Here is a 15,910-nt window from a genome sequence, read left to right as displayed (position 1 = left end):
TGCACGTATCTGTGTACAAATCTGTGTTTGATTCAGTGGGTCTGTCACTGTGTATATATTCACATCCAGTCTCCAGTCAGCAGGCAGTCGGTCAACTCTGTGATTGGTTAACGTTTGAAGCCCCACCCACTCAACTATAATATCAATTATAAGTGTCATCATGACAAGTTACATGTCTCTATAAACACGTCTTAACACGAGTGCATGCTTCAGTGCACATTATTTTGAAGTTTATTAACCCAGCATTAGACATTCTGCATAAACGTAGACAGAATGGAAATTGTACAAAGTAGCCTCTCATTTATATAATACAGTATTTGAACAAACAAATACACACACACTCTAAAATGAATTGATTAGGACTAAGACTAAATTTAAAGTGAGAGTATTGAAAAAGAGGATGAAGGCAGGACAGATGGATAGCAACAAATGCAAGTGATAAGATGCAGAGATTAAATGTAATACCTCATAATGTCAGCTATGCTGACGACACATGTTTGTGTACTTGCTTTCCACTGGGCACAAGACATCGATATCCAATAACAGGACTGGACTGGATTACCACAGCTGTGTGTGTGCATGTTAACTGAGCCATAGCCTACTGTCACATGTCACTTATATTCTGTTGCTATGTGAGCTTTGGCTGATTTGGGCTGTGTGTTCCTTCACATTCACGTTTCTCTCTCCAAAACTACTGTATGCTGAAAGTTTTAGCAGATGCTCATGAATATTTGAGCTATTCAGTTGATGGAGTAACTAGAGAATGTGGCAATAAAGGCAGGATTTACACTTACTTATCTTTTTTTAGTAAAGGACATTAAATTACAAACCAAACAAAAATAGTACGCTGCCAGTGTTTACAGTTTGGTCTTTGCACTACAAACTCACTTGTAATTTCTTAAAAGCTTTCTCTTAAACCATAATTTATTTAAAAATAATGCTCTTCTACAGACGAGGTCCTCTGGATCCTGCTGATTACCCCATGCAGCCCTGGGCTGGTCATTACCCTGGTCCACAACAGGCCCCACAAGGATACCCTCAGTCCCCATCCTACCCTAACCCCAAATCCCAGGCTGGTCCTTCTTACTCTGGCTACCCACCTAGCCAGCCATACTCGCGGCTAGGTGATCCTCGGGGTGTTGACCCTGGATACTACCCCCACCCAAGGTAATTAACATAGAAGGAGGTTACAGAGTACATGTACACCATATGATGCTGTCCACAGAGATCAACCTCAAGTTTGAGTCAGATTTACAGAATTCTCTTTCCACTCCTAGCGTATTCAACTTTCTTCATTTCTGCTCTTAGTTCCCAGCAGAGAGGCCCCTTACGGCAGGATGTGCCCCCATCTCCTACCCCTCCTCTTCGTGGATTACGGTACGACACTATGACACGGGGAACTGGGGGTGGAGGCTACAGGTAGGGGCGATTTCTGGATGATCATCTCAGGTAAATTGTGACATTTAAAATCCTCTTTAAACTTTAACACGTGAAGAGTGTAACTACAAAAAAGCTTGATGTTCCACATGTAAAAAAAAGGTGGATTTCTCTTCTCTCTTGATGAAACCTGTTTGAACTTTACTTTTAAAGTAGATTTTAAGTCAGATTATAAATCTATGAACATGCTTAACTTTTACAGGCATCTGGTGGATCCCAGTCCTGAATATGGCTAAACTCAGTGGGGGAGGAAGACAGCAACAGCAAACCAAACCAGACAGAAGAATGCCCGGACTGCAGCTGTTTAGACAAATCGGATCCAGAGATGAAAAGCAGAATGTGTAGCTCTTCTACTTTGGGTACTCCAAAGAAATCTGTTACGATGTGATTTGAATGACTATAATCATCAAACATTGTCTACACAGTTTGAAGTACATAGTAATACACTAAAGGATGGTAAAGGGTGTCAGTTATAGAGTGGCCGACGTGATGCATCGCATCTTGTGTTTTGAAGTCACTGAAGTCACTTTGAGTCTTTCCAGAGTATAAAATTAGCAGAGTTTTTATTTACGTCACTTACTATTCTCTGATTACATCACCTCTGTCATGAATGTCAGACACAAAAGTGACTGTGTTGATTTACATGAAGCCACTAAAATCTTACAGACAGTTCTAGACAAAAACTAAAATAGTAATAATGCTAAAAATTAACATGGGCAGTAGTGGACTGTTAACCATAGTTATGTGGCCATTAACTTAGACAAAGAACAGCTTTCAGTGTTATTACTTTTGTGTGATGAAGCCAAATTCTTTCCTAAAGATTAAAGCAGCTAATGTCTATGAAACTCAGTCATTATAGGGCGTTCAGTCTCTTCTGGAGAGTGTACTAAATGTACCAATGTTCCAAAGCTGTGAGGATAGCAACGAGTCAGTGTGAGGACATCATTTTCTCTGTTAGTAACAGCTACTGAAAGAGAAGAACTTAATACTAACTTTGAAAGTAGCACATGTTGTCTCCTTCTATCTTAGTTTTCCAAACAGAGAACATCTTTCTAAGTACACATTTTTAAGATGCATACATGATCAAGTTTTGTCAATGAATTATGGAAATATACAGAGACATGTGCTATAGAGCAGTAGAGCACTGTATGAATTATCTTTCAGTGCAATAATTTGCTTTTTATAATGCTATGACTGCCATGCATTTTATCCAAAACATTTCTCTCAACATTATTTAAAAGTACATTTTAGTTTATCATTTGAAAACCTTCCGCCTGGATTAAAATAATCCAAGGGCAACATTTCAAAACACACTGTACCGAATCTCTAATTCATTCATATTCATTTTGGGACATACAGTATTACCATTATTGGACTATATTGTTTTAAACAAATGCTAATATCAATAATGGTGCTTGACCTTAAAACTACAATATGCAACCTTTGGGGGAATCAAGCTAGCAGTAGCATGACTCTCGAAATCAATCCACTTTGCTCCACCTAGTTTAGGCCTCTGTCTCCCTGCTCTGCTATGCTCTGCTACACTATGCCACACTTAATGCGTATTAGTTTTATGAAATTGTAATTGTAATAAGTAAGAATCTTATAAACCTGTTTAATAATTGGCCTTCTCTGGTTTTTGTCATTTTAAAGCTGAGCATAGTGGAGCCGAGTTGTTTCGCCTCACAGATGTCCTGTCTTTTCATCTTTAGGTGTTAAAATGACCAGTTGTGGGGCTCGTTTTCACTCTTACCTAAAAGCCTTTTTTACGCTGCGTTGTGTGTGATTTTGTCATGTCCTGTAGTTCGGGTGTGAAGGGTATTCACTGCACACCTCTGTGACCTGGCGGCGTAGGCGTCACTATGTGTTGAAGTGCACACAAGTCCTGTTGAAATGTGAACTTGGCTTCAAAGTGCTCTTCTCAGCGCTGCACCATAGTGTGTATCCATTTAACCACTCACTAAACCACCAATTAAGTGTAACTAAGAGTTGGAGTCTAGCTTAACATCTCTATGTTTCCTGCTACAAAGCTCAGCACCATTGATTTCGGTGGATATCACATGTTTTAAATGACATTTCAGGATTTGGTGAATTGCATTTATGTTAATGAGACTGAGGATGAAAAACCACTAAAGTCAATGTTGAGAGTGACTACAATGCTTTTAAAACAATGTGAAGCAGATGCTGTCTCAAAACCATTTCATTTGCATGTTTGTTAGAGGATCTTGATTAGAGAGAGGAATGCTGTTAGGAAGGTAGAAATAATGGATGGGTCAAAAGAATGACACAAAGAAAAGAAGTGAAGAACTGGTAGAAAAGCAAAGCAGGAAAAATGAAACAAAGGGATGTAGAAAGGAAAAGCGGCACTGACGAAGAGGAATTAAAGAAACGTGTAATAGATTGAAGGTATTGATTGAGGGAGGTGGAAGAAATGGTAAAAAGAGATGCTGTGCAGTGACCCCAACTCCTTTGTGGTTCAGACTGGTGTGATTTCAGAAGAAAAGAGCGGAGGAAAGAGTAAAAGTTTTTAAAACTGTGAGGCCGTTGTTCTGCAGTAGGAGGAGGGTTACAGGAGTGGGCTTGTATTGACTGAATGTAGTGACTTTGGGAATTGCCTACAAATATTTGTCTTTTTTCCATGTTGTTATCACGTTTTATATTATCACCAGGGTGGAAATAAATTGTTCAACTCTATCAAACTGTTATTCAGAATACACTGATAAACACATGTATAGGAAATTAAGCTGGTGGTCACATGTGAAGTAAAGCGATACAATAATAAAATATTTCACTTGCCCCTTTAGATCATTTACTCTTTTGCTCAGTGCTAAAGTTGCAGCAGACCGTAGACTGACAGATGACTGGTGTGTTTAGCATGACCTCAAAACACTTTGTCAAACAGTAAATGGTGTCTGACTTGTACATTTTGGTCTCACTGCAAAGTGATAAGATATTACTGCTAATAATCTAAACTGCTGAGTTACAATGTGTGAATCTGTATGAAAGTATACCAAAAAAAGAGTTCTGTAGTTCTGTTCATTACCAAAGGTCAGTTTTATTATGTTAGAAGATCATATCTAGGATAATGTACGTGTTACAAAACGTGTTACAAAAAGCACCAGAGGAATGATCTACTGGGGTCACGTGAATGGTTTCGATGTTGTCATTCCAAAAATATCTTAAATCTTCAAAACTGAAAGAACACGAAGCAAAGATGGAAGTTGTCTTCTTACCTGTGTTGTTTTTGAGCTACAGTATAATGAGATGTGCACATTACATGAAGGTGTGTTATTGTTACTCCTCCAATATTAGTACACAATGAACATGCATGTAACTTTTCACACGCATTTATTATCTATATATTTCTTTGTAACGACAGTTGGTGTTGTTGGTTGGATGTACCAGAGTGTTTGGCTACTGTTACCATGCTACTGCAAGAAAGAGGTACGCTCCATAGTTTGGATCTTTTTTTTTTCCTAAATTCAAGATTTCTGTGTGTAAGTTAAATTAAAGAATCGCCTGTATGAGCTGTTTTCAACTGTTTCAGGAATGTGGAATGAAAATATGGAGACATTGTAGAAACATTGTAGTGTGGTCGAACATATCAAACACCCTGCGAATACGGCTCTTTGGTGTTATGGCATTACAGCGAGACTTGCACAAGATGAAGGTACTAACCAGAACTCTGTTCATGACCAGTTCGGGGACTTTACAGAGAGCAGTGTTTGAAGGAACCAACTAAATAACCTCTCTGTCTTAGAACTATACTATTCTAAATATGTTGCTTGTATCAAAAAATAAAAAATTAATAAAAAATCATTTCATCATTTTATAATGTAAAACTAGCAACAACCTCTATAATTGTTTATGTATAGAACAACTTTTTGCAATAAAATCTTGATTTTAAATGTATTTTTTTCAAACAAGATGTCATTTATTTTAATGATTTAAAGATGTACTTCTTTTTTTAACTACAATGCATGACCAGCACATCTGCTAAGGTTAATTAAACACGAGTCAGGAGAAATCATTTCCCTTATGTCTCCCATACCCTGCAAGGTGAATCATTAACTTTGCCAACCCAATTTAGTCCATCATTTAAGCAGCTGATAAATTGTGCCTTTGTGATAAGAGATAGATGTTGGCCCCAAATTAATGCAAGACTAATTATCAATTAGAAAAGGAAGATAAGGTGTAGTGATTGCAGCACAAAGTTTTTTTGAGTTTTCTTCCTGGCGTAGTGCCATCGTGCTGTTAGGTCATATTCCTCCCATTAATAAGCATTTAGTCACAGTCTGTGGCTTAAGGTGCTTTCTTATTTATCAGACAGTGGGTTCTGGCTGCAGTCAGAGAAGTTAGTGGTAATGAGACTCAGAGGCCAAGGGAATGTTTTATCAGTCAACGCTTAATTAGCATACCACGGACCTCTCAGCCAATGGGGAGAGGGCAACAGAAGTAATTAAATTCCCCTGAGTCACTGCCAAGGTTCCTTTTGTGTGCAGTGTTCAGTATGGATCTACAGTACAAAGTGTGTTTAATATTCCGATTATAGTGTCTATTTAAATCCTGATGTTTGTGTTAATGCAGGTCACAACTTAAATTAGTTACAGAGATTCATTACATTATACTTCTGGACTCTTCTCACTGTGTGGATCAAACATATCGCTGAAATAGAACAGGTGGAAAAAACGTAGACGAATGATATAAAAAGGCTATAAAAACTGAAATGTGTAAAAAAAAGGCTGCTACTGATGATGTCATGGAGAGTACTCGGCACACTGCAGGTCTGTGCTGCTCTTTACTTTATGCTCACGATTAGACGGTTCACACAAGGCCTCTTAAACCTTAAACTCACAACTGTCACAAATCCCAAAAGTCAAACATCCTGCAAGCTAAAGTCCACAGGTCTGTCAAAGAAGTAAAAATTCAACTTAGAATGACCGTGGGTGATTGTGGGAAGATTGTAGTAATGTAGTAATGCTTGCTAATGTGCAGCATCAGAAGTACTTATTAGTTTTACACATCACAAACTTGGTCATAGGTAGCCGCCGTAACGTGTGGCAGCCATTTGTCGTCATCTGTAATGAGTTCGAAGGTGAGATGTCAACATAGGACTCTCACCTGTCTTTTGCCAAATATAAAGCAAAGCACTGGGCAGATATAGTGTTAGAGTTTTACATTACTTGTCATGTAGGCCTAGCAACATTAGACACTATACGTCCAAACTGTCCAAACTCTCTTTCAGGTGTCGTCAAGTTCTTTGCAATATGAAGAGGAAATACTACTAAAGCTGATTGGGGTCTCTGTTTCAGGGAGACATCTGTCTGTTAATGGTTCCAAACACTTAATCTTTAACTGGCACGTAATCCACGACTCCCACCGTCACTTCCCGGGGTTTTTTTCTTCTTCTCTGACAGACCAGCAAACTCCGTGGCCTTGTGCTGGTAACATGTTTGACTGATGCTTTATTGGAGAGACTGTCAAACAGTCTTTTCGACTCACTCACTGACTGTATGAAGTAGTCACTGACTGACTGGGTGTGTAATTGCTCCAGCCTCCCTCCCAGGGCAGGTTTGGCATGCTGTAATTATTAGACGCTATTATTAGTAGTTTTAATAAGAATTGGAAGCAATTGCAATTAGGATTTCCTATTATGAGTGGCTGCCAGTTTATGGATGTGTGTGTGTGTGTGTGCTTGGCAAGGTATTGTTCAGTGGTAGCTATTATTGGCAGCCTGGCAGCCTGCTTTTTGTTCCCATGACTTCTGATTGTTTTTCATGTGCACACTGTGTTTTGAAGGCTGCCCGTGGAACTGCCAGACCAACCAAAATCCTCATTAATTATTGTCACTTAACAGTCTTGCAAATTAAGGACTCACGATTCAAGTGTGACAAGCATGGATCATCTTGGGTGTTTTTTTTTTTTTTTCATGCCTTGTGCACACGCAACTGTTTTAATTCTGTTCATACAAACGTGTGTTCGTCTCTGTTGCTTCTAGATCTGTAGTGAATTTGAATAATCACGTCACTGATATGCAGAAATCTTGCACAAGGCCAAATGTCAGTTTTCTGTGAAGTCGTCAGATTAGATTTATTTATTTATTTTTTTTTTGTGTCCAGTTATGTGAATGGTCACCAGCCTTTTTACGTTCAACCCCTAAAACAAACAAACCAGTTTGATAGTGAACACTGTGGGACCTGTTCAATAAATCACTGTGTTTAAATGACTTACAGAGACTTGAAATATTTAGTTAATGACAAGGAAGCGTAAAGAAGCAAGTAGCCAAATACTAAAAGCAAGCAAAGTGTTGATCACAGCAAGTTCTGTTGTGTGTGTGTGTGTGTGTGTGTGTGTGTGTGTGTGTGTGTGTGTCCCAAGATTCACATCCTCACAGGGTCATGGACAGTGTATTAAGAACACTGAGTGTGTCCTATTAAGTGTTTGTGTGTAAAATTACATTTCCTCTGTCCCCTGTGCACAGTAATGACTTGTGGTAAACTCCACTGGCAGCTGTTTCCCCTTTTCCCGTCTCTCTCTTTCTCACTCACACACACACACACACTCTACCCAGTGGTAACCTTGAGGCATCTTGCTAGTGAACAAACTCATGCTGTCTCTCTTAGCTGTATCTTTCAGGTCGCTGAGGAGGCGAGGGCGGCAGGCTGGGCTTTGTGTGCCAGACTTGATCCACAATCCCGGGTCACACTGGGTGGGACTGGGGGTGTGTGTGTGTGTGTGTGTGTGTGTGTGTGTTGCTGTGTTTGGCCTCTAGCCAGCATTGTCTCATGATGTGCGTTCAACCTGAGATTTCCTGGATGGAAGAGAGAAGAAATCAGTCAGAAGTTACCAACGAACAATTCGGGCATGGACTCAAACACACAGGACAGTAAAACATAATTCATACCTAATACATAATACTACACACCTACACACACACACACACCCACAAAGACCATCTCCACATAAACCAGTGGCTTTTTACTCTGTGTGCGTACAAAACCAAACACCTGTGTAGGTGTTCTTCATTTTCAGAAAACACATATTTCAGTGTGACAGTTTTCTGTTTGTAATGAGATGATGGTGAAAAGAGACTAACGAGACTGTCCTCGTGTAAAATAAGACTTCAGAGGTCATTTGGAACTTCAGCAAAGATAGGCAGTCATCTACGAGCCCCAGGGTTGGTGGTTTGACTCCTGGTTCCCCTATTTCTGGCCATATGTCCCATAACGGGGTTCCACAAGAACTTTACCAAGGGGATTAATGAAGTATCAATTATTATTACTAGTATTATTATTTTTATATTTGTCACATGGAGAAGAGGAAGAAGAGGAGGAATCAAACATTCCACATGTTGACTAACCCTAACCATGTTTACTGCCTAAACCGAACCACGTCTTTGTGCCTAATGGCCACCAAATCACTTTGTTAACGCAGTTGTTGTCCAGCATTTTTCACTTTAATGTATAAATAACCTTCACACCAGCCGCCATTTTGGGGGCTGACACCAAATAGATGTAATTTCACGACACGTCCACCTCAGTACATGGAGTTAAAATGTTTTTATGAATCACGTGAGAGAGTTGGTACAAATGATTTCTATGGGTATCTTTTTTTTTTTATTACTTTTCAGACCGTATTATGTACGGTCAGAGAAAGTATTTTATGTAATTTAAACTGGAAATTTAGTATTGTGTTATCTGTTTTCTGCTCTGGTAGTCATCACAAGAAACTAATTGTTTAATTTTCCACAAGCACTAATAAATCATTCAAAGTCGGACTCCGGTCAGGAAAGAAATTCTGCACAAAAGCTAACGTGAAATTTCAATTAGAGAGAGAAAATGTGGATTTGTGAGGCTGTCACTCAGCAGCTGGGACAGCACGGGTATTGTTTTATCTCCCAACTGAGCCTTTTTGTTTAAAGAATATTTTGTTTTCTGAAATAATTACAACAGGATAAGCTGGAAAGAATTACAGATTGTGCAGAAATGACCGGCGGGACTTGTCAAGTCAGTTTATTAATGGAGCACATTTGAAAACAACAAGTGTTGATTGATGTGTGAAAAATAATAATCTTAACCCTCCCATTTTTATTTTAGCTCAAGTGGGTTAAAAATGCATCTAGTTGATATGTAGCCCAGTTACCTGAATAAAACAACGTCCACTAGTATAAGAATGTCCGTCTGTTTAAATTAAAGATGGTTGAGTCTCGATTTTTCAGATCCAACCAAAGGGAAACCGTTTATAAAGCCTGGAAGCCAAAATTCAGGGCATTTAAACATCCTGTTACTTTGAAACTGTGGCAGATTTTTTTCTTATTTACTGAGTTGAACGATCTCATGTCACCACTGGGTCTGTCTCTCTCTCACACACACACACACACACACACACACACACACACACACACACACACACACACACACAGTCCATACGGCCGTAGGGAGCTTCAAGCCTATACACAGACACTCAAATCACACAGTCAGTTACAGTCAGTCACAGGGATCGGACCAGCATGACATGAGCAATTATAATCTTCCAAAAATACATCTCCCTCTTTACACAATCCCTGTCTGAGCTAATAGACTCTGGAGTTGAGGATTTGTGTTCAAATCGCTTGAGGGAAGGAAGCAGAAGGGACAGAGAGAGAGAGAGGGTATAAACTTACTTGCATGAATCTGTGCATGTTTAGCTTCTAATCCTGAGCTAGCGATTTGCAGTGAACACAAAACAGCCAAAGTCTCTTTAAATAGAAACTGTTGAGTCACTGAGTTAATTTCTCTGCAGGGCGCTGTGTTAAAAAAGAGAGGACTGACTAACAGGCAAGACGCTGGGAAAAGTAAAAAGAAAAGCTCAGAAACAGATATATGTGAAATAAGAGGAATGAATCCGCCTGAATATATCACAGCAAAGCGCTCGAGAGACACAAAGAGAGACTTTAGAGACGTGGAGAAATGGATGAGGGCTGAAGCCGAGACAGAGAGAGGGTCACACTGGGACAGAGGGCTCAAATATGACACGGCAATGAAAGGTAAAGATAACTGTTGAGAAAAGGATATTGCGCCGCTCGTTTATGTTTCTCTGGGTTCTGCAGTTCGTCCATTCATCTGTCATCTTGTCCACTTTTATTAGTTTTATTAAGAAAGTCATGCGGCGAGCAGTAATAAATCACAGTGTGGCTTTAATTCTGAAATTATGATGGAAGTGGAGCTTCAACATTATCAACATAGCTGTATGGAGGAGGCTGTGTGGTGTTAGTGCTGAGTACAAACATACAACTGTGGATTTCAATCAGAGGTCATACATCGAGTTTCTTTGTCTTCTTGGTTGAATTTACCAAAGACTGGACCTTCAGTTACAGCTGTTTTAATACTGCTTCAATCTGCACAAATCTCATTTTGTCTCATTCTGAAACCAACTTTATTCTGTTGACTTGTGTCATTTCACTCAGTCGTACATGAGCATCAGGTTTAACACAGGTAACACAGGTCAGACACACGACGAGACCAGAGAGACGTTCCACATGCAGTCAGTGGAGTTTGTTGAACCTACTTTCTTGATCACTGCTTCCAATGCTCCAGATGGTCGGTCCGGCTCTGGTTATAACATTCATCTGAGACCAGTTTGTTGGTCGTGCCAGAAACTGAACTTCTCATGACTGAGAACACGCCACGTGCTGGCACGGAGAAGCCGCGGACAGATTCTCTCCCAAGGCTCATTTTATCCTCGGAAAAGAAGCAGCGGACCGAGAAGGGCGGAGAGGAGAGAGGGGTTTATCAGGTCAGGACCCTCCAAATGTCGCCCTCTGTCTTCTCTCCATCTGTCTCACTGTAACTATCCTCCGACTCTGTGTATCTGCTCAGCTCGGTCTTCACAGAACAGGAAGTTCTACATGCACAGAACATGCATTTCAAAAGTAAAGCGAAGCAAACAAGTTACAGTTGAAATGATTTGGTCGACACTCGGATGATCTGTCTTCCACTACATCCATTGTGTATTAGGGTCAGAACATCAGTGGCTGGATTGTTGTCCAGGAAACGGTTTGGAAAGCGAGCGAGGGATGAAAGGAAGAGTTAAGCACGGATAAAGGAGTTAAAAGGATAAAGAGTGCGGCAGGACGAGGATTAGTTGTTTTCTTCATGGCCGATTTGGTTTGTTGTCAGACTGGCGGCCTGTGTGTGTGTGTGTGTGTGTGTGTGTGTGTGTGTGTGTGATGTAGATGTTTTCTGTCAGTACATGTAGAGTAACAGGAACAATCTTTAGTGATTTCATATAAAATCTGGTTTAAGTGGAGTTCGTCGACGCTGAATGTTGATTTCTGTCACACTCACCAGACGTAAGCTGCTGTGTTTGTTCAGATGCTGACTTCATTAGATTGTTTATGAGATGCTTCTGCTGCCTCTCTCTCTCTCTCTCACTCACACACACACACACACACACACACACACTCTGCTGTCTGTTCCGCAGCCTCAGTTTCTTCCTGTTCTGTGTTTTTTGCATGAGATGAGGAGACAAACACCTTCATGGGAGGTTTGTACAGTTACTGTGCACATGAAACCAACGTCTCATCCTCGGTTACACATCAGGTCTTTCATTTTTAAAATTGTGCATTTAATTAATTTAATTTAATAAAAAATAAATACATAAAAGATGATTTTAATTGACAAGTGTGGATTTAAGTCGTTGTTTTCAGTCTGTAATTTCCTAATAGTTGTTTGATGTCTGTACATTATCACCTCCAAACCACTAAAAGACAGATTTATTTTAACTGTGTGTTTGTCCTAATGTCGTTTTGCCTGTTGTACTGATACCTAAAAAATAGAATTTAATAAAACAAAATATATATTTATAATATAAAATAGAACAAATTTAACTCTTATTCCAGTGTTATTTGATTGTTTTAGCCATTTTATTCTTAAATTTAAATACAATGAAAGTTCAGTTTACTAATCGTCATCATCCAAATGACTCATAGAAACGTACTGTTGAGAATATTACATATTAAATGTCAGGTCAGACTTTACCATGTTTATTGCAGTTCTCTGAAGAAGTGAAAAAGAGATCAGGAGAAACTGTAGCTGAACAAAACAAGTGAAGAGGAGGAAACACGATCCCGGCGCTGTTTGAGGTTAGGATATCGTTTTTGTTGACAATCTCCATGTGGATCAACAATAAGCTCTGAGTGTGTGCTTTGGTATGAAAAGACTTTGCGACGAGGGGGTTTTGGTGAATTTGGGTAAAACCAGCGACAAAGCCTCCTGATTTGTGCCAAACCACGTTTATTGGTATGTGCTGTGAAAGAGACGCCTCTGGGGCAGTGGTCATAACTATTTGTCATGGAAACTGATACGGGAACTAATCCTCGGAGCCCAAAAGCATTTGAGAATGAGGCAGATCCAGAAAGAGTTTTAAAATAATATTGGACAGGGCTGAAGTGCACACACACACACACACTCACACACACACACACACACTCGCTCTTACAGAACATTGTCTCCATGGAGAAACCTTTTACATGCTACAGTCATGAGAGGAGTGAGAGCGCTTACATTTGCAACCAGCACTTTCAGGGCACTGATTACACTTTGAAACAATCTTTATCGTCAACAGGGACTTCATTAATTTAGCAGAATGTGGCGACAATCGCAGCTTCGCTTCATGAGCCAAGTCTGAAATGCAAATAAGCTAACAAGCAACGTGTGACATTATTCTCTGTGTCGTTTCGTTTGGAAGTTCTGTTGTGATTCGTCCTTTATTCACGTGAACGTGAGACACAATTAATGTTGGCGTAAACGTCTGGACAGCACTGACGGCAGTGTTTTAATTTAGTAGGAATATCTGAGCACGTGATGAGAGACCACTGCTGATGAGAGACTGCAGAATGTCTGTGTAGAGGTTGGAAGGAATGAAGCTTTCCACTGTGGTCTGCACGGAAAGTCATCCGTCTTTTGTAGGACGCACGCACTTGCACAGGCTTGTGTGTGTGTGTGTGTGTGTGTAGCATGCACATTTCATCACACGTTCTCATCACAAACAGACTTTTACACACACATACGTCGTAAAGACAGAGTCCAGAGGGTGAGAGGCAACATAAACACATCTGACAGGTACGCTGACAACAACTCGTCCAGTTAAAAGTCAATCCTACATGTATCAACCTCTTTTTTTGTTTTATTTTGCTCTTTTGTGGTTTTTGGAAATGGAAACTACAAAACACAACACAGATAGTTTTTAAATGACTAATGGAAAAAAAGCTGAATTGTGGATTTCCCAGTTAAAGGCTCTAAAGCTGTTTGACTCACCTCCCACTTCCATACATTAAACCTCATTTTCAGTGTGTGTGTGTGTTTTTCAGTCAGAGTACTCCGTGCCCAATTACAGGAGCTTATTTTTCCTTCCTTGTTCTATTTAGCTGGAGGCGTGACGATGTACATTAAATTGATCTTTTTGAAAACTGAAAACAAGCAGCTACATGCTCACAAAGACCGTCCCCTGGGAATCCAGCTTTTATCCAGACACCTTCACACACCAAGACACATAAACAGAACACGTGTGCGTGTTTATACACAGGCGCGCACGTGCTCGTGCACGTCGGTGCGTTCGCTCACATCTAAACAGAAAAGCGTGAGAAATGGTTTTCACCTGCCGTGGATACAGTTTCATCCTTTCAGCCGTGAGAGTTTATTAGCTGCTTAAAACGTTAGCACAGAGGGAGTTTCCCTATGCGTTCCTCACACACACACACACACACACACACACACACACACACACACACACACACACACACTTTTCATCCCTCCATCTCCATCAAGCCAGTCTCTCTCTCTCTTTGCACACACACTTCACCTTCACCCCCTCTCTGTTTCAGTATCTCTCTCACACTCGCAGACGCCTCCACACACACACACACACACACACACACTCCTGTAGGTGTAATGTTTCGACGCAGCCTGTTAACATTCCCGGGGCTCGGCCGCTGAAGCTTTCCAGATTGTTCTGTTTGGATAAATTCTGACACGGAGGAGCTGAGGTGAGCGAGGAAGGAGAGAAGGATGGAGGAAGAGAGGCCGCAAGTGACTAAAGGTGTGTGCGAAGAAACAGCCGCGTCCTTATACACGACGATCACACTGTGAAGAGTCAGTGTAACACGCCTGTGTTTTACTGTGTGTACACTTACATACACACACTCACCCATGGTTACCTACATCCTGCAGAAGGACCCTGCGGTTTCCGGCTCTCATTATTCTGTTGAAATGTCAGCCTCGTTAAAGTGGCCTATTTGACTTAATAGAGGAGCAGAGTGTAAATAAAAGCTTCAGTCCAGTTTGTTTTCACTGGTCCCTCCAACACTCGGCTCTCATTCCAAACCAATTCATCAAAGACCTCTTGATTCCCTCCTTTTCCTCCCGTCACTCTCGATTTGAGACGTCTTCTTTCTTCTTTGTTATTTCGTTAAGTACAAAAAGCTGAATATTACAGCATTAGCCAGACTAATTGGAGATTTTCTTTATGCACAGTGCAGGAAGCTCTGAAAATTTTAAAGAACTTGCTGTAAGCTTTGGAAAGTGGTTCGATCTTTAATAATCTTCTCAAACTTTACATTCTGGCTGCATTGTTCAATCCCGCCCAAACAAGATGTGCAGAAAATGTCAAAAGTGCAAAAATCCACAAGACTTGTGATGAGTGTAAAAGCACCCACTCACATCTCCTCACTGAAGGTTTCAGGTTTTTATCTGGCACCAGTAATTTATGATAACTGCAGCATCTTGTGCCACTTATAGAAGCATTTTTAATAAATCTTAAAATTTAAAATTTATTAAAAAATAAATTTTTTATCTTTATTTATCTTTATTTATCTTTTTTATCTTTATTTATCTTTATTTATCTTTTTTATCTTTATTTATCTTTATTTATCTTTTTTGTCTTTATTTATCTTTATTTATCTTTTTTATCTTTATTTATCTTTATTTATCTTTTTTTATCTTATTTATCTTTTTTTATCTTTATTTATCTTTATTTATCTTTTTTTATCTTTATTTATCTTTATTTATCTTTTTTTATCTTTATTCATCTTTATTTATCTTTATTTTGTGTACCAGTATTACATATGTTCTGCATCAACTTACTTGTCATTTATGTAAATTGTAAATGTAAATGTAAGTTCCCTCTGAAGTTGCTTCTCCATAAAATCACAAATAAAAAAAAACAAAACCAAGGTGTGAACTGAGCTGTGGATCACAAATCAAAGTCAGTGGAAACATCCATGTCCTCTGAAGACATATTCCTGCGGTTTCGTACAGAAGGATATTTAAACACATTCAAATCCCAGTTCAATTACTTCTAATTCAATTTCTGCTGAGTTATTAGTTCTGATCTTGAGGGATGTCCTGGTGGTGTGTGTACTATCAGGACCCCTAAAAAGATGATTCCTCACGCTGCCTTCAGCCGCTCTTTCCCTCTCGTCCACCTTCCTTCATTG

The 15,910-nt window shown here is 39.6% G+C and overlaps 1 protein-coding gene across 7 annotated transcripts in view; it reads left to right on the top strand.

The window, feature by feature from the left end:
- The window catches only part of LOC113172885 (partitioning defective 3 homolog B-like), a 172,917-nt gene extending 167,605 nt beyond the window's left edge, over positions 1-5,312 (top strand). For 5 of the 7 annotated variants that reach the window (XM_026375939.1, XM_026375942.1, XM_026375943.1 and 2 more), the window contains 3 exons: positions 952-1,167; positions 1,309-1,419; positions 1,640-5,312. In XM_026375939.1, the coding sequence (XP_026231724.1) occupies positions 952-1,167; positions 1,309-1,419; positions 1,640-1,673 (361 nt within the window). In that variant the 3' untranslated portion in view covers positions 1,674-5,312. Of the gene's footprint in view, positions 1-951; positions 1,168-1,308; positions 1,450-1,639 lie in introns of all 7 variants that reach the window. The other 2 variants (XM_026375944.1, XM_026375941.1) reach the window with 1 other exon arrangement.
- Positions 5,313-15,910: the final 10,598 nt, after the last annotated feature.

This window comes from Anabas testudineus, chromosome 21 (assembly GCF_900324465.2).
Source record: "Anabas testudineus chromosome 21, fAnaTes1.2, whole genome shotgun sequence".
NCBI lineage: Eukaryota > Metazoa > Chordata > Actinopteri > Anabantiformes > Anabantidae > Anabas > Anabas testudineus.
The sequence above is the reverse complement of the archived record's forward strand: the minus strand, read 5'-3'. Positions and strand labels throughout refer to the sequence as shown.